Here is a 17,853-nt window from a genome sequence, read left to right as displayed (position 1 = left end):
GATTAACAGGTGTTAGAAACATGCTAGCACCGCAGTTGAGACTTTCCCCCTTGTTGTACTCCAAAAGCTTGAAAGCAAACTGAAGAGAGAATAACTTTCTCACTCACTGTAATTTAATGATGTCTCCGTTCTCCCTAAAATCATTTGTATATCACTGCAATCCATTTATTAACCAAACATTTATCAGGCACCTGCTATGTACCGGGCAGTGGCGCTAGATGTTTGCAATAAACAGTAAATCAGGTAAGTAGGGACTTTCCTGGTGGCACAGTGGTTAAGACTCCGCACTCCCAATGCAGTGGGCCCGGGTTCAATTCCTGGTCAGGGAACTAGATCCCACATGCATGCCACAACTAAGAGTTCACATGCCACAACTAAGGAGCCGGCGAGCCACAACTAAGGAGGCCGCCTGTCACGACTAAGACCCAGTGCAACCAAATAAATAAATATTAAAAAAAAAAAAAGGTAAGTACAGTCTTTGCTTCACATACTCACAGTTGGCTAGAGAAAAACAAAACAAAACAAAACACAAGAACCTGGAAATGGCCAAAAAATGTCATTACTAATGAAAATAATTTGTGATTTAAAACCTCTTATTTCTCCAGCATCCCCAATACGCATGGCGATTGAAGAGAAGACAAACCCACTCGTAAATTATATGAGTTAGAGAGAATTAATTACAAAAGGGCAATGGTCTATCACCTTTCAAAGTTTTTAACGGAAAAAACTGGGAAGTGGATGCATCTTAATGTTTGATAAGATGTGAGGTGGGACCGCTGAAATTTTTTTTTTTTTTTTTTTTTTAAGCGGCGGTGGTAGGAGGGCACCAGGCGAGGCTACGGAGCGGGTCTGGGCTCACCGCCGGCTCACTCATTCCTCCGGACCCTTTGCTTAGCCCCTCACTGCTCCGGAGCTCAGCCACACCGCCACCGGGAAACCCGCCTGGAGGCCCCGGTGGGACTCGTCCCTCCGTTGTGCGCCCCAAAGTCCCGGCGCTTCCCCAGGCACCCACTGGAGAAGAAGGGTCCATCTGTTCGTCTGTCTTCCAGACCGGCACCTGCACTTGGCCCTCCCCTCTGCCTCCCGGGGAACCCATCTAGGCGCAGCCCGCCAGGACCGCTGGCGTCAGACGGTCTCTCTGGCTTCCCCCAGCACCGGCCGCTCTCGGATTACACCCTCGGCCGGGGCTTGGCGGGCGCGCGGCGACCCGGCCCCTCGGCGGTCTCCCAAGTTAGCCGGCGCTAGCAGCGCCACGGCACCACCTCCGACTTGGCGGAGCCGGGAGAACACTGAGCCAGGTCAGCTCCACAGCACTCCGCTGCGGGGGTGGGGGGGCACCTTCCCCACTACCTTCCCCCACCCCGCCCGCACTGGTCCGGGCCAGGCGCCCGCAGAGAGGGGAGGCGGCGGGGGAATCTTCCCGGGCCACCGCCTCTTGGGCGGCACGGGGTGCGTTGGGGTCCGGGGACGGCACGGTCGGGCCGGGGTCAGACGCGGGAGTCTGGAGCCCCCAGTCCTGAGGTCGGGAGGGGTGGTGCGACCCTCTGTCCCCGCCCCGGGGGCGGAGCCGAGGTCGGAGCCTGCGGAGCCTGAGACTAGGCGAAATCGGCCCGAGGCTCCCTGCCCGGCTCCAGCCTCCCCCTACCCCGCTCCAGACTCGGGGAGACCCGACCCCCCCTTCCCCTGTCCACCACCTGCAAGACCCAGCCTCCTGGGTCCCCGGCTCGGCCCACGGGCCCCGGAGCAGGTGCAGGTGCGGCTTCCCCATCTCTCTCCCACCCGGGCGCATCCCGCTGGGCGGCCATGGCGCGAGGAGACGCCCCGCAGGACAGGCGAGTTGGGGACCGGATGGGGTGCGTATGGGGATCCGGTGGCCGTGGGCAGCTCAGACCCGCTCCCTTCGGGCTCTCCAAAGCGCAAAGCAGACCAGCTGGAACTACAATTCCCGTCAGCCGCCTCCCTCGGGTGCCTGAGCCTGGGTGATGGGGGTTGTAGTCCGCTCTCTGGAGGAGCTGCCCTGGGAGGTGGGAGGGGCCGCCGAAGCGGGATGTCCTCCGGGTGACCTTCTGAATGATCCTCACAGCTACCACCTGGTCGGGATCAGCTTCTTCATCCTGGGGCTGGGCACCCTCCTTCCCTGGAACTTCTTCATCACAGCCATCCCGGTGAGACTCGTGGCTGGAGTGACAGCCCCACGGTCACAACCACCGTCCGTCCCTCCAGCTGCCTTTCCCCACCACGCCGCTTTTGATTCCTCATTATGTCCGTTTGTCGGCTGAGGCAGGATCCTCAGAGAGGGGAGGTGCCTCTCTCATGGCTAGGACGACCAAGCTTTGAGGGATGCCCAGATCCTAGAGGGGCAAGGCCACCAGGTCAGGGGATCCTGTGGAACCAGCAAGGAGCTACCCACCTACTTCCCCTGTTTGTCATTATTCCTTGCTAGTCACTCAAAAATTGGGTTATCCAAGCCTTTGGTTTTCTTTGAAATAGCATGAATTACATTCATTCATCCAACAAATAGTTAATGTACACCTAGAATTCCTAGCACTGGGGGTACAGAAGGAAACATAGCAGAGGAAGGTTTCATCCTCACGGAGCTTACATTCTTTCAAGGGAAGGCAGGCATGTGGGGCTGGTGTTCTCTTTGGGACTGGGTTATTCTTATATATTAAATGCAACAACTTTCCAGATGCCTCTTTAGTGCCTGGCTCTGTGCTGGGCCCTGGAGACCCAGAGATGAATCAGCCCATGGTCTTGAGAGCAAGATGGGTGCATAAGAAATATAAATAATGTAACATGACACGTGCCATCCCAGGCTTGGAGCAGAGCCCTGTGGGTCCCCAGGGGAGGGAGCAATTCCTTCTGCTTAACGGAAGAGGTGATTTGTAACTTCGGTAAAGCATTTGTGTTGGGGGAGGGGAGTGGTAGGAGGGGAGAGGGCACTCCAGGCAGAGACAGCAGCCTTGCAAAGACACCGAGAGGCAGGAGAGTACCAGCTTATTCAGAGAAAGGGCCAGAGCTTGGGGTGACTGGAGCTTAGCAGGACGGAACAGGAAATGGGGCCCAAAAGGGAGATCAGGGTCTGGTTCTGAAGAGGCCCAAATGCTGTTCCAAAACCTTGGGGCTTTGCCTTGCAGGCAACAGGGAGCCATGGACGGGGAGCGGGGGAGTTAAGCAGAGTCGTGGCAGGATGTGTGTTCCAGACAGAAAGCAGTTGGTCAGCACCTGGGCCAGAGCCTGGCTTACAGTAGGAGCTCCATAAATACTGGGGAACGTGGAAGCTGCTGCAGGAGTGGGGGTGGGGGCTGGAGCCAGGGCACAGGAGAGGAGGGGTGATCCAAAGATGGAGCAAAGCCCAAGTTGGGGGTTCTTAGTGCTTGGGCTCGGTCCCAGACTTCAGCCGTTCAATTCAATGCACGTTCATCGAGCTCCAACTGTGTGCCAGGTGCTGGGGACGGTGCAAAGACAGAGAGTCAGTCCCGCAGAAGTTAACGGAGCAATCCCAAGCATGGGAGGAGGCAGAGGGAGAAGGCTGGGGGGTTCCTGAGGGTAGGTTGTAGGGTGACCCTGTACCCCACTCCCCTGGCATCCTGGCAGTACTTCCAGGGGCGTCTGGCAGGGGCCAACGGCACCACCGAGACCCTGGGCACCAACCACACGAGCCCTGCAGATACCTTCAACTTCAACAACTGGGTGACACTGCTGTCCCAGCTGCCTCTGCTGCTCTTCACACTCCTCAACTCCTTCTTGTACCAGTGGTGAGAAGCCCTGCCCCTTGGGCTCAATGCCAGGCCATCCCTCTGTTGTCCCTTCCCCGCCTTTGCTGAGGCAGTTCCATCTGGGCCCAGGGAAGACCTCCCATGCTTCCTCCCCTCCCCCCTGCATCTCTCCCAGCCCCCACTGTCCAGCCCTGGGATGAGACTCTTGCCCCCTCCCCTCACCTGGCCTGGGCCCAGCGATGCCCACGCTGCCCTCCTCCGTTCTGAGCAGCATCTCTGAGACTGTGCGGATTCTGGGCAGCCTGCTGGTCATCCTGCTGCTCTTTACCCTGACGGCGGTGTTGGTCAAGGTGGACATGAGCCCCGAGCCCTTCTTCTCCATCACCATGGCCTCTGTCTGGTTCATCAACTGTGAGCACCACTGCCCTTCCCCATCTCCCCACCCAGCCCCCCAGGGCTTCAGCCCAGCCTCTTCTTTTTACTGAAAGGGCCCAAGGTATCCAAGAAGGGAAGACAGCAGTAGCATCACCCATATCCCTGATGAGAAACTGAGGCCCAGTGGGGAAGAAAAGTCACTCATCCAAGGCCCCACAGTGACCTAAGAGCAGGTCTCCTGGCCCCTAGCCCCTCACACCTAGGGCTGCACCTCGGAGGAGGGATGAATGTGGGGTGTTACATCGGAACATGCCTACCCAACCTAGTCCGGAGTCCCCTAGGCACCCTGCCAACACCTCCTCCAGGGAGTCCCCAAGGCCTGCCTAGTTGAGCAGCGGCCCCCAATCCTGTCCCTCCACAGCCTTCTGTGCGGTTCTGCAGGGCAGCCTCTTCGGGCAACTGGGCACCATGCCTTCCACGTACAGCACCCTCTTCCTCAGCGGGCAGGGCCTGGCTGGGATCTTCGCTGCTCTTGCCATGCTCATGTCCATGGCCAGTGAGTAGACTTGGGTGGCTGGAGGGCAGGGGTGGCCTCTGGGAATCTGGGGAGCAGAGAGAATGTGCCACGAGCAGGATGCCTTGGGCTTTGGTGGAGATGGAGGTGATGGGGTGATGGGGGAGCTCAGGATTGGGTTTGGGGCTCTTGAGTTATACAATGAGAGAATGACTAGGTGAGGATTGGGTTAACTTGGGGCCAGGGGCAGGATCCCTGAGGCCAGCACTGGCATGTGGCAGTAGGCTGAGGTTGAGGGAAGGGGGCACAGGTTTGGGATTCAGATAGACTTGGGTTTGAATCCCGGTTCCACTGCTCCCTAGCTGGGGGCATTGGCTGGCCCTTACCTGTGTCAGGTTCCCCACCTGAATGATTATTATAGCTCCATCCTCAGATTGTAAGGAGCATGCAGTAATAATGAGCACATAGTAGGTGCTCAACAAAAATGACACATGGGGAAGAGTGAGAGGAGTGAAGGGCTGGGCTGGGGCCCCCGGCACAAGGGTCCTGAGTCTGTTAGTGGGAGGAGTGGAAGATGCCGGGAGGTGAACCTGAGACATGTATAATGCGAAGCAGGAAAAGAGTTGCTAGCCCTGCGGGAGCTGGTGGACCAGCCACCTCCCTTCTGCAGCTGAAGTTTCTGCACAGGTGGCGTGGATGCCCAGACCTCCGCCCTGGGGTACTTCATCACGCCCTGCGTGGGCATCCTCATGTCCATCGTGTGTTACCTGAGCCTGCCCCACCTGGTGAGCCTGGTATTGGGCTCAAGGCCCACTTCAGAGCATCACAGATACAGCCCTGAGTCTGAGGCCCTGAGAGAGGCCAAAGGAGGCAGAGGGGACCTGGGCCCAGCCCTGATCCCCAAAGGAGTCAGCCACTGGGGGACCCCAGCCTCTAAGTCAACAGGGTGGGGAGGGATTCAGGCACTTCAGCCAAGCCAGGCAGGGACAACGCTTTCCTTCTGCAGAAGTTTGCCCGCTACTACCTGGCCAAGAAACCATCAAAGGCACAAGGTCAAGAGCTGGAGACCAAAGCTGAGCTCCTCAAGCCTGGTGAGCCCGGGACCCTGCCAGGGAGGTGGAGGTCCCAGCAGAGGCTAGAGCCACCACTACAGGGAAGCATTTCCCCTCCGTCCCCAACTAGAACCCTCATCCCTAGTAGCCTCGTGTAATCAGAGGCAGAAGATCTTGAAGGGAAGTCAATGGGCTTAAAGTCATCCCTTTGCCCTCTGGGCCTCAGTTTCCTCCTCTATAAAATGGGGAGGCAGTAGAGCTTCAGGCATACAAGTTCTAGATCCTAGTGTGTCTGAGTTTGAATTCTAGCTTCATAACACCCAAGCTGTGTGACCTTAGTCAAGTCATGTAACCCCTCTGAGCCTCAGTTTCTTTATTTGTAAAGCAATGGCAGTGAAATAATCCATTTAAGGTGCTTAACTCTGCCAGGCACAAGTATAGGCTTGTGCCCATAGTAGCTCGGCATCTTTCCATTGTTAATTCTTTGCCTGCACCCTGGGCTGGTGGAGGGTCACTTGTTTTAATTGCTTGGAATCTCCTTCCCTTGGGCCTGGTTGTCACAAGCGTGGGTCACAGGCATGACCCTGCCCTCCCCTCTTGCCCCAGATGAGAAGAACGGGATTCCCAACAGCCCCCAAAGGGCAGTGCTGACTCTGGATCTTGACCCTGAGAAGGAGACAGAGATGGAGCCAGAGGAACCCCAGAAGCCAGGGAAACCTTCAGTTTTCATTGTCTTCCAGAAGGTTTGGCTTGGATATAGCCCCCAACCACCACCCCTGGGGAAGAGAGGGCTGCTCTCTCCAGCCTTCCCCAGAGACTCTTAGAATGCGCTGAGGCCTGTACTCACCTGGTCCACCCAAGATGACAGGGTCATGGTGGGTCAGAGACAGGCTGGGCCAGGCCCCAGTGCCCTGTTCCTGGGCCAGGGCTTGAGCAGGAGGGTTTGGCTGCGTGTTGGGCTCTGGGTCTGCCTGCCTGCTCACACCCTTGCCTCCGACCCCCAGATCTGGCTGACGGCGCTGTGCCTTGTGTTGGTCTTCACAGTCACCCTGTCCGTCTTCCCAGCCATCACAGCCATGGTGACCAGCTCCACCAGCCCTGGGAAGTGGAGTGAGTGCTGGGAAGCGGAAGAGGACAGGGCAGTGGGAATGAAGGGCAGAGAGGGAAGAGGGCAGCCAGGACCAGGATAAGCCCTCTCTCCCTCCCAGGTCAGTTCTTCAACCCCATCTGCTGCTTCCTTCTCTTCAACGTCATGGACTGTCTGGGACGGAGCCTGACCTCTTACTTCCTGTGGGTGAGCACACCTAGGCTGGGGTGATCTGACGGTTTGGGGAAGCAGTCGGGGATCAGAGGGTGTGAACGAGCATAGAAAGGTGATGTCCCAACAGTCCCACTGGTCTGGGTCTGGTAATGGAACAGCTGGCTGGTTTAGCAGTGAGCACCTGGCCCCTGGAGATATGCAAGCCAGGGCTTAGACTGTGAACTCTTTGAAAGCAGAAGCCTTGTCCACTTGACCTGTGTCTCCAGCATCCAGCCTAGGGCCCAGGCCCTGGTGCTTAGAGACTGTTATGTGGAGTTTCCTGCACCACGTGGGAGGTCAGACAAGATTCCTAGTATTTAGATTGCTTTTAGCCAAGATGCTGCTTCTTTACATGAAAACTTCCAAGGACACACAACAAACAAAGTAGATCAAAGAGTAGCTGCTCTGGGAATTCCCCAGCGGTCCAGTGGTTAGGACTCCGAGCTCTCACTGCCAAGGGCCCATGTTCAATCCCTGGTCGGGGAACTAAGATCCCACAAGCTGTGCATCCAAGCCAGGACAGGGCCTGGATCTCCAGCTCCCAAACCCATCTTCCCCAGAGGGGTCTTCGGAACCCAGGGGTGCTCAGAGCCACCGACGTTGAAAACCAAAGATGCTTGTCTAGTTCCATGGAGAGAGCACGAACTGGAGCTCAGGAGAGGCAAAGTCTAGCCCCAGGCTGGTCCTTGATTGCTGGGTGGCCTTGGCCCAGCTGCTCGCTCTCCAGAGGCCCAAGTGCTGGGTCCTCACCGGCACACATGGAGTAGGTCAGGGGAAGTGAGAGTTGAGTCTATCTGGGGTGTCCCTGGAGCAGAGACCCTGCTCCCAGGGACCACCCTCACCCCAACCTTCTGCCGCAGCCAGACAAAGACAGCCGGCTGCTGCCCCTGCTGGTCTGCCTGCGCGTCCTCTTTGTGCCACTCTTCATGCTGTGCCACGTGCCCAAGAGGTCCCGGCTGCCCATCCTCTTCCCACAGGACGCCTACTTCATCACTTTCATGCTGCTTTTTGCTGTTTCAAATGGTTACCTGGTGTCCCTCACCATGTGCCTGGCGCCCAGGTCTGGGGGATGGGAAGGTGGGGGGGAGGGCCTGGGAGCAGGGAGGTGGGCTAGCTCTTTGAGGGGCCTCACTGGTGCCACCTGTCAGGTCAGGCTTTAACTGCTGAGCCGGTCCCAGGCCAGGAGCTGGGGAGAGGAGGACTTGGCTTGGGAGGTTCCTGCGCAGTAAAGTAGCCCAGGCACTGATTTTGGGGCCTCCTCTCTGGTCCTCAGCTTCGCCATCTGTGAAATAAATGGGTTGGACTGTCATTCCTTAGGGCCCAGCTACTCCCCCAAATTCTCAGTTGCAAGGGAGCTAAGGTTTTGATCACAAGCAGAGTTCCTGGGCTATTTACTCTAGGGAAAATGGAGTTGAGAATCCAGGGAGAGCAGAGGTGACCGGGAGGACCAGGTAGGGGACATTTTGCCAGGAAGGAAGGCAGTTGCATCTAGACCCCAGGGGCGTGAGAGATGTCTATGTCCAGTGGCCCCATTTTACAGATCAGGAAACTGGAGTCCAGAGAGAAGGGCCTAATTATAGCGACCAGAGGTTGGGTCAGCCCAGACTAGAACTCAGGCGTCCTGTTGTTAGGAGGGCGGAGGGCACAGGGCTGGGTCCAGGTTGGGCCTGACATTTTCTAAGAGCTCCTACTCCTGTGTGTTCTAGGCAGGTGCTGCCACATGAGAGGGAGGTGGCCGGCACCCTCATGACCTTCTTCCTGGCTCTGGGGCTCTCCTGTGGAGCCTCGCTCTCCTTCCTCCTCAAGGCGCTGCTCTGAAGTGCTCCGTCCAGGGCTCTCCCAGCATCTTCTCTTCGGAGCTGAGACCCAGCACAGGGGGAATGGTGGGCCAGGCTCAAGCCTCTGCTGGGCTGGGGCCCCGCGGTCCGAGGGTCCCAGGAAGAGGCGGGTGCTGCTCTCTTTCCTGGGCTGGTGGCCACCTGGGGTGCTGCAAGGAAGAATTCACCACCTGCCATTCTAACCCTCCCCAGGAGTGGAGTTGACGCAGAGACAGACTATCTAGATGCACACAGACCTCACTGAGAGGACGATGATCAGGAAAAAGAGGGCCGAGGACAATGGCCCTTCCTCACCACCAGGAGTGCATTTGTTAATCATGAGAAACTCACTGGCCAAGTGCCGGGGCTCAGAGGCCACAGGTGGGAACTTGCCAACTGTGTGGCTGGTGTGGCCGCAGCTTCAGATTCAGAGTGGGAGTGGGGGCCAGCCCTGGACAGGAGCTCCTCTTCTCTCCAGGCCTCAGTGACACCATGGTCAAGTCTCCTGGACTCCAGAACAGAGGATTCCAGGGAAGTTGAGGGGACAGGGAGAAGGAGTTCAGGATCTGAGGGTGCTCGAAGGACCCTCTGGGCCTCAAACAGGGTTTTCATTGCCGGCATTTACTGTGTCCACTCCCCAGAACCCAGCTGGGCCTGGGTCGCAGAACTGCAGTTAGCCTGCATGTGTGCACTGCACTTTACAGTTTGCAAAGCTCTTCTGCACCCGCTCTCTCACTGAAGCCACACTGAGGCCCTTGGAGGGAGGCCAGCAGGGATTGTGCTCCCCTCTGTACAGGTGAGGAAACCGAGTCCCAGGGGGAAGTGACCAGTTCTTGGCAGAGCCAGGACCCAGCTCCCACCTCCCTGTAGGTGCTGTTCTTCCTGCCCATGGCCTGCTTCCCTTTTCCTTGAGGGGCTCAAGGCGAGAGCCCTAAGCACTTACTCCACCTTTTTGCTTGTTTTTTCTCTCTGACCCTGCTCCTGGGTCTAATAATAACCTTCTCCATTTGTACAATGAATTCACTTTCCAAAGTGCTTTCAGCTCTGTTGGCTTTGATGAGCTGGGTGGGGTGGGGATGATTGTACCCATTTGACAGATGGGATGACCAAGGCCCTGAGAGTGGCAGGGATTTGTGGGCATCCCTGCGCTGGGCCCTCTTGACCACATCATGGCCCAGGGGTACTGGCCTGCAAGGAGCCCTGTGCTCCCGGGCAGAGTGCCTGGCCGCATGGATGACTATCGCTCTCTCCCCCACCGGTGTCCTCTGCTTCCCCACAGCGAAGGAGTTGTGACCCTCCTCCCAAGGCCATGGGAAATAGAATGTAACTTGTGATGGGGCTTGTGAGGACACTGCAGAATGTGTAATATGAAACTCTTAGAAGAGGGGGCCAGTGATCTCAACTGGGAAGTTGGGGCAAGCATCCCTGAGGAGGTGTCCCCTGAGCTGGGCCTTGAGGGATGAATATGAGCTTGCTGGGCTGAGGTAGGGGAGGGGCATCCCAGGAGAGGTACCAGAAAATGTGGAAGGCATGGACACGGAATATTCAGGGAACAGTGGGGACTTCTGGCGACAGGTCACGGGGGAGCGGAAACTCCTAGGGTGTGAGGAAAGGGACGGGAGAGGATGAGGCTGGCGCAGTGGGCTGGGGACAAACGCTGAAGGGCCTTAGGCCTGAGCCCTAACCAGGGGATTAGAGAGAGGAGAAGGCACACAGAAGAGAAGGCTGCTGCCTCTACAGAGGCCGTTTAACTTGGTGGTTAAGTGCATGTGCCCTGACCCACAGTCCTGGGTTCGAAGCCAGGCCCTTTCCCAGCAGTGGGAACTGGGATTCCTGGAGACTGCAGTCCTGGAGAAAGCACTGGAGTACAGACTGACATTTACTAAATGGTAGTTGTAGTTCTGGGATTATTTTGTGCAGACCACTAGACCTAGCTGTACCCTTTGGCTGGGACTGGTGGGAGCAGGACCCCAGTACTTCCTAGGTCCCCTTCTCCTTCTCTACCTTCAGAGACTGTTGTCTGTTGTACCCAAAAGCTCCCTAGACCTGCCAGACCCAGCCACCCCGGGGAACCCAGTGGTACTGGTCCGCGTTCAGCCGGGTTGGGCTGAGCAGTGGACGATGGGCCCAGAAAGATATCCTTATGATGTCACAACATGGAATTCCTTCTTCCTGTCCTCCTTCCCTGTGTACCTAGCCCAACTTTCCCATCAGATCAGGATGCAGCTGGTTTTGATGTTAGAAAAATTCTTGGGCTGATGGGCTACACTTGGCTCATCCCTCTCCTGATGCCGAGCCCCCCTGGCCACCGCCACATCCCCAGCCTGACACAGCTCTGCCAACAGGCCCAGGTTCCCTCAGAAGCAGCCAGTGTCCATGAGCAAACAGTTGGAGAGGGCTCTGTGTGGAGGGCACTGAGACAGGCTTGGTGAAGGGACACAAACATTGCAAGGTCAGTCCTTATCCTCCAGTTGCTCACCTTTTTATGAGGAGGACACCTGCTGGTTTGTAAATTGATTCAGCTCTCCAATTAAAAGTCAAAGATTGTCAGAATGGATTTGAAAATGATTCAACTATATGCTTGCTATCTACCAGAAACTCACTTTAGAGCCAAAACCACAAATAGGTTGAAAGTTAAAGAATGGAAAAAGATATTCTATGTAAACAGTAACCAAGACAGTTGGGGTGGATATACTAATATCAGAAAAAATAGGCTTTAATTAAAAAATCATTGAAGAGACAAAGAGGGATATTATATATTCGTAAAAGCGTAACTCCATCAAGAAGATATAATAATTATAAACATATACACACCTAACAACAAAGTCCTAAAAACTATGAAGCCAAAATTGACAAAATTGAAGGAGAAACAGACATCTCTACAATGATAGAGACTTCAGGATCCCACTTTCAATAAACGATAGAACAACTAGACAGAAGATCAACAAGGAAACAGGACTTGAACACACTCCAAACCAAACAGGCCAGACATACACACAACACTCTACCTAAAAACAGCAGAATATACCTTCTTCCCAAGTGCACACGGAACATTCTCCAGGGAAGATCATATATTAGCTCACAAAACAAAGTTGCAATAATTTTTTAAAAATATTTATTTAAAAAAATATATATTTATTTAGGGGCTTCCCTGGTGGCACAGTGGTTGAGAGTCCACCTGCCGATGCAGGGGACACAGGTTCGTGCCCCAGTCCGGGAAGATCCCACATGCAGCGGAGCAGCTGGGCCCATGAGCCATGGCCGCTGAGCCTGCGCGTCCGGAGCCTGTGCTCCGCAACGGGAGAGGCCACAACAGTGAGAGGCCCGCATACCGCAAAAAAAAAAAAAAAAAAAAAAAAAATTATTTAGGCTGCACCAGGTCTAAGTTGCGGCATGCAGGATCTTTAGTTGCGGCACGCAGACTCCTTAGTTGCGGCATGCATGCAGGACCTAGTTCTCCGACCAGGGATTCAATCCGGGCCCCCCGGAATTGGGAGCGTGGAGTCTTACCCACTGGACCACCAGGAAAGTCCCTGCAATAATTTTTAAAAGAGTAAAATCACACAAGGTATCTTTTCCGATCACAGTGGAACGAAACTAGGAACCAATAATAGAAAAACTGGAAACCTCACAAATATGTGGAAATTAAACATGCCCCTAAATAACTAATGGGTTAAAAAAGAAATCAAAAGAGAAATCAGAAAATGCTTTGAGACAAATGGAAATGAAGGTAACATACTAAACTTTATGGGATGCAGCAAGAGCAGTGCTGAGAGGAAACTTGCAGCTGTAAATGCCTCATTAAAAAGGGGATCTCAAGCAAATTAAACCCAAAACTAGCAGAAGGAAGGAGATGATAAAGATTAGAGTGGGCATGCCACGGAGCAACTAAGCCCGTGAGCCACAACTACTGAGCCCGTGTGTCTAGAGCCTGTGCTCCGCAATAAGAGAAGCCACCGCAATGAGAAGCCTGTGCACCGCAGCAGAGTAGCCCCCGCTCACCGCAGCTAGAGAAAGCCCGTGCACAGCAACGAAGACCCAATGTGGCCAAAAAAAAAAAAAAAAAAAGATTATATTGGAGATAAACAAAATGGAATATGAAAAACAACACAGAAAATCAATGAAACCAAAAGTTGGTTCTTTGAAACGGTCAATAAAATTGACACACCTTTGAGTAGACTAAGAAAAAAAGTGAAGACCTGAAAATTACTAAAATCAGAAATCAAAGGGGGTCATTACTATTGATTATACAGAAATAAAAAGCATTATAAGAGAACACTATGAATAACTGTATGCTAACAAATGAGATACCTAGATGAAATGGAAAAATTCCTAGAAACACACAAACTACCAAAAGTAACTCAAGAAGAAATAGAAAATATGGACATATCTATAACAAGGAATGAGATTGAATCAGTAATCAAAAACCTCCCAGGAAACTCCAGGACCAGATGACTTCCCAGGCAAATTCTACCAATCATTTAAAGGATTAACACCAGTCCTCAAACTCTTCAAAAAAATACAAGAGGAGGGAACACTTCCTAAGTCAGTCTATGTGACCAGCGTTACCCTGATGCCAAAGCTAGATAAAGACATCACAAGAAAAGAAAACTACAAACTAATATCCCTTAGGAATATAGATGTAAAATTCCTCAACAAAATACTAGCAGACTGAACCCAGCAACATATTAAAAGAATTATACACCATGACCAAGTGGGATTTACTCTAGAATGCAAGGTGTTTCAACCTGCAAAAATCAATCATTGTAATACACCAAATATGAAATGAAGGGGAAAAACCACATGATCATCTCAACTGAGGCAGAAAAAGCATCTGACAAAATCCAACATCCTCTCAAGATAAAAACACTCAACAAACAAGGAATAAATAAGAACTTCCTCAACCTGATAAAGAGTGTTTATGAAAAATCCACAACCAATTTCATGCTTAATGGTGAAAGACTGAAGTCTTCCCCCTAAGATCAGGAAAAAGACAAGGCTGCCTGCTTTCACCATTTCATCTATTCAACTTCGTACTGGACATTCTAGCCAGAACAACTGGGCAAGAAAGAGAAATAAGAGGCATCCAAATTGGAAAGGAAGAAGGAAAATTATCCATAATCACAAGTGATACACACACATACAGAAAATCCTAAAGAATACACACACCGACACATACAATTAGAGCTAATAAATGACTTCAGCGAAGTTGCAGGATTCAAGAATACACAAAATTCAGTTTTATTTCTATACAGACAATTTTGGCATCAATTCTGATGCGTGGTTTTTTCCCCCCCATACCAAGCAATTCTCTGACACCAGCTAAGTGCTCTACAACACAACTCAGTTCTGACATTGTCTACCTGGAGACAGCATCAGATTCCACAAGCTGGAGCCGCAGAATATAGGTCTCCTGATCACTCTTCAACTCAACAACCTTGGCTCCCTACTGTGTGTGGAGTAGCCGGCGAACACCTTATCCTGACGTTCCAGGTCCTCCCCTGACTGTCCTAAAGCACCTTTCCAAGATTCACAGCGCTCGAACAGTTACTACAATACATATCAAAGTACCTGCCCTTCCCCACAGCCTCTCCTCTTTGAAAGAGTCCATGGAGCAATCATTCCACAAACACTTATCAAGCACCTTCTGTGTACGCTGACTGGTGTTAGATATTCGAGGCCTTCTGCTTAAGTGTGTGTGTGTGTGTGTGTGTGTGTGTGTGTGTGTGTGTGTGTGTTAGGGAGGCGGGTGTGTGGATACAAACAAGGTCTCTGCCCTGGGAGAAGTGCTGGGGGAGGGGAATCAGTGCGCTGAATAGATTAATAATTTAAATGATCAAGCATCACCGCCACTGCCACCATCAAGTTCCAGTACTTTAGACAGAGCAGCTCCTCCAGGGTGGTTTTCTCTAGTTCCTGCGGAAAACATATTGGCCCCCAATTTAGCATTGGCCAGAATTCCGGTTCTGGTTTTTAGGTGCCACCAAACCCCGGGCCCTCTTTCTAGGGAGAAGGAAAAGCACACCTCCAACCTCCTCCCATAAGGTCCAGGTACCTGGAGTATGAAACGGCGAGGAATGCAGGTTGAACAAAGACAGAAGAGAGGCCCGGTCCGGACGGAACTGGGTCCCACCTCCTGTTCAGTTCTCTTCGACCCGCTGCTCCAGACATCGGGTTGTGAAAATTAAGAATCATCTCCACTGTAAAACACGACCGACGAGGATGGGATTCGAACCCACGCGTGCAAAGCACAATGGATTAGCAGTCCATCGCCTTAACCACTCGGCCACCTCGTCCCACGTGCAGCACTCTTTTCCACATTCCTTTATCTCTCATCTCCGCGCCTCCCGGCACCCTCGCAGGCATTCCTCAGTACAGACGTGATGAGACCTAGAGGAGGGAGAGACGGCGGACAGAAAGGGGCTTTTTGTGTTCCTTTCCGCCTGCCACAGGCGGGAACCCGCGCCATCCTTCACCACTCTGCAGCCAAGCTCTGCCACAATTTCCCCTCCCTAAGTCGGGGACGAGCGCGCCGGGGTTTCAGGACGCGCTTGGTCCAGGAGGTCGCGCACTGACCCGGAGGAGGGGGGTGCCTGTTTCTGGGAACCCAGCAGGCGCGGCGGAGCGGTGGCGGCCAGTTTCCAGCGTTTACAAAGCGCGCGGCGCGGGCAGAGAATGCAGTAGCTCCTCCCGGCGCACAGGGGGCGAGCTGGCGCGCCCGAGGCCAGCGCGGGCGGGCGGGCGCGGCTGCGCGAGGGGCTCGGCTCGCCTCGGCTCGCTTCGGCCGCGCTCGGCAGGCTGCGGTAAATCCGGGCTTGCGGCGGCAGGCAGAGGCTGCGGCCCGGTGGTCTCTGCTGCGCGCCGCGAGCCCCGAGAGCCATGCAGATGTCCTACGCCATACGGTGCGCCTTCTACCAGCTGCTGCTGGCCGCGCTAATGCTGGTGGCGATGCTGCAGCTGCTCTACCTGTCGCTGCTGTCCGGGCTGCACGGGCAGGAGGAGCAAGACCAATATTTTGAATTCTTTCCCCCGTCCCCGCGGTCGGTGGACCAAGTCAAGGCGCAGCTTCGCACCGCGCTGGCCTCCGGAGGCGTCCTGGACGCTAGCGGCGACTATCGCGTCTACAGGGGCCTACTGAAGACCACCATGGACCCCAACGATGTGATCCTGGCCACTCACGCCAGTGTGGACAACCTGCTGCACCTATCGGGCCTGTTGGAGCGCTGGGAGGGCCCGCTATCCGTGTCGGTGTTCGCCGCCACCAAGGAGGAGGCGCAGCTGGCCACGGTGCTGACCTACGCGCTGAGCAGCCACTGCCCCGATATGCGTGCCAGGGTTGCCATGCACCTTGTGTGCCCCTCACGCTATGAGGCCGCCGTGCCCGACCCGCGGGAGCCAGGGGAGTTTGCCCTGTTGCGGTCCTGCCAGGAGGTCTTTGACAAGCTAGCCAGGGTGGCCCAGCCCGGGATCAATTACGCGCTGGGCACCAATGTCTCCTACCCCAATAACCTGCTGAGGAATCTGGCTCGTGAGGGGGCCAACTATGCCCTGGTAATCGACGTGGACATGGTGCCCAGTGAGGGGCTGTGGAGAGGCCTGCGAGAAATGCTGGATCAGAGCAAGCAGTGGGCGGGCACAGCGCTGGTGGTGCCTGCCTTCGAGATCCGTCGAGCCCGCCGCATGCCCACGAACAAAAACGAGCTGCTGCAGCTCTACCAGGTGGGCGAGGTGCGGCCCTTCTATTATGGGCTGTGCACCCCCTGCCAGGCGCCCACCAACTACTCCCGCTGGGTCAACCTGCCAGAAGAGACCTTGCTGAGGCCTGCCTACGTGGTGCCCTGGCAAGACCCCTGGGAGCCATTCTACGTGGCCGGAGGCAAGGTGCCCAACTTCGACGAGCGCTTTCGGCAGTATGGCTTCAATCGTATCAGCCAGGTGCTCATAAGGGAGAGGGCAGGGGAAATGGGGCAGGATGGATGGTGGGGCCAGGGAGCTATGAGTGGCTCTGGATGGAAAAGAGGCAATGAGGCAGGAGGGATCATAGTTCAGGAGGTGGTTGGATGGTTGGAAGATCCAGGATGCCTCCAGAGGAATGGGAATGCTGGAGCGAGCAGGGATGTCAGTCTCTGCCCTAGGAATGTCATCAAATTTTGCTGACCTGTCTCTTCCCCCACAGGCCTGTGAGCTGCACGTGGCAGGATTCGATTTCGAGGTGTTGAACGAAGGTTTCCTGGTTCATAAGGGCTTCAAAGAAGCTCTGAAATTCCATCCCCAGAAAGAGGCCGAAAATCAGCACAATAAGATCCTTTACCGTCAGTTCAAACAGGAGTTGAAGGCCAAGTACCCTGACTCCCCACGTCACTGCTGAGCCCTTCCCTCCCCTAGTCTGAGAAGTCTCAGCCTCCTCACTCCTTAGGCCGCGCCTCAGGCCTGACTGGGGTAAGAAATGTCACTCCACTTTACAGTGGTAGCTGTGGTGTTTGAACACTGGACTTGAGTATGGGATGCTGGGATCAAGTCCTAGCTTAACCACTAACTAGTTGTGTGGCCTTGAGCAAATCCCATTCGCTCTCTGAGCCTCAGTTACCCCATCTGTTAAAGGGAGGTGAGAATACCTACCTCACAGAACTGTTGGGAGGTTCAGATGAGATGCTACATGTGAAAACATTCTGTAAGCTTCGTACAAATGTGAAGTATTATTAATATTATTACAGTATTATTATTGTTGTTATTATTATTGTTATTAACACTCTTGGGTGGGTGGGCTATAGGAGAGCAAAAAGTATGAATGGGGCAGAGCTGAGAAGTCCGAGTACTTAACAAAATGGGCATTTTGGAAAGAAATCAGTTGAAGGCGTTGAATTTAGTTCTTAGCTTTTGGGCAACTTCCTGGTTGTCTTAGGCCTCCGTCTCAGGGGCCCTGGAGAAGGGATGGGTCTGCAGGCTCTGTGCGTGGGAGTCTGAGATCTGGACCTCTGAATAGGCTGGGCTGGGTAATTTGCCTACCGACTACAATGTGTAAATAAATGAGTGTTCACACCTAAAGCTGGCTCCATTACTCTCCTGAACCGGGCGG

The 17,853-nt window shown here is 54.2% G+C and overlaps 2 protein-coding genes and 1 non-coding gene across 3 annotated transcripts; 2 read left to right on the top strand and 1 right to left on the bottom strand.

Moving 5' to 3' along the window:
* The first annotated feature begins 1,803 nt into the window (after positions 1-1,803).
* On the top strand, positions 1,804-11,328 carry SLC29A2 (solute carrier family 29 member 2). Its single transcript, XM_073809449.1, has 12 exons — positions 1,804-1,853; positions 2,084-2,165; positions 3,598-3,758; positions 3,991-4,130; positions 4,516-4,650; positions 5,296-5,393; positions 5,615-5,699; positions 6,267-6,403; positions 6,665-6,770; positions 6,869-6,954; positions 7,821-8,020; positions 8,667-11,328. Exons 1-12 carry the CDS (start codon positions 1,804-1,806, stop codon positions 8,776-8,778), a joined length of 1,392 nt encoding a protein of 463 aa, XP_073665550.1. The 3' UTR covers positions 8,779-11,328.
* Positions 11,329-14,991: 3,663 nt separating this feature from the next.
* Positions 14,992-15,073, bottom strand: TRNAS-GCU (transfer RNA serine (anticodon GCU)). The gene has a single exon. It is a non-coding gene; the product is annotated as a tRNA-Ser (tRNA).
* Positions 15,074-15,541: 468 nt separating this feature from the next.
* Positions 15,542-17,822, top strand: B4GAT1 (beta-1,4-glucuronyltransferase 1). Its single transcript, XM_019937572.3, has 2 exons — positions 15,542-16,712; positions 16,954-17,822. The coding sequence occupies exons 1-2, from the start codon at positions 15,657-15,659 to the stop codon at positions 17,143-17,145; spliced, it is 1,248 nt and encodes a 415-aa protein (XP_019793131.1). The 5' UTR covers positions 15,542-15,656; the 3' UTR covers positions 17,146-17,822.
* The last annotated feature ends 31 nt before the right edge of the window (positions 17,823-17,853 follow it).

The sequence above is a fragment of the Tursiops truncatus genome, chromosome 8, assembly GCF_011762595.2.
Source record: "Tursiops truncatus isolate mTurTru1 chromosome 8, mTurTru1.mat.Y, whole genome shotgun sequence".
Taxonomy (NCBI): Eukaryota; Metazoa; Chordata; class Mammalia; order Artiodactyla; family Delphinidae; genus Tursiops; species Tursiops truncatus.
Note: the sequence above shows the minus strand (reverse complement) of the source record. Positions and strands in the feature narration are given on the sequence as shown.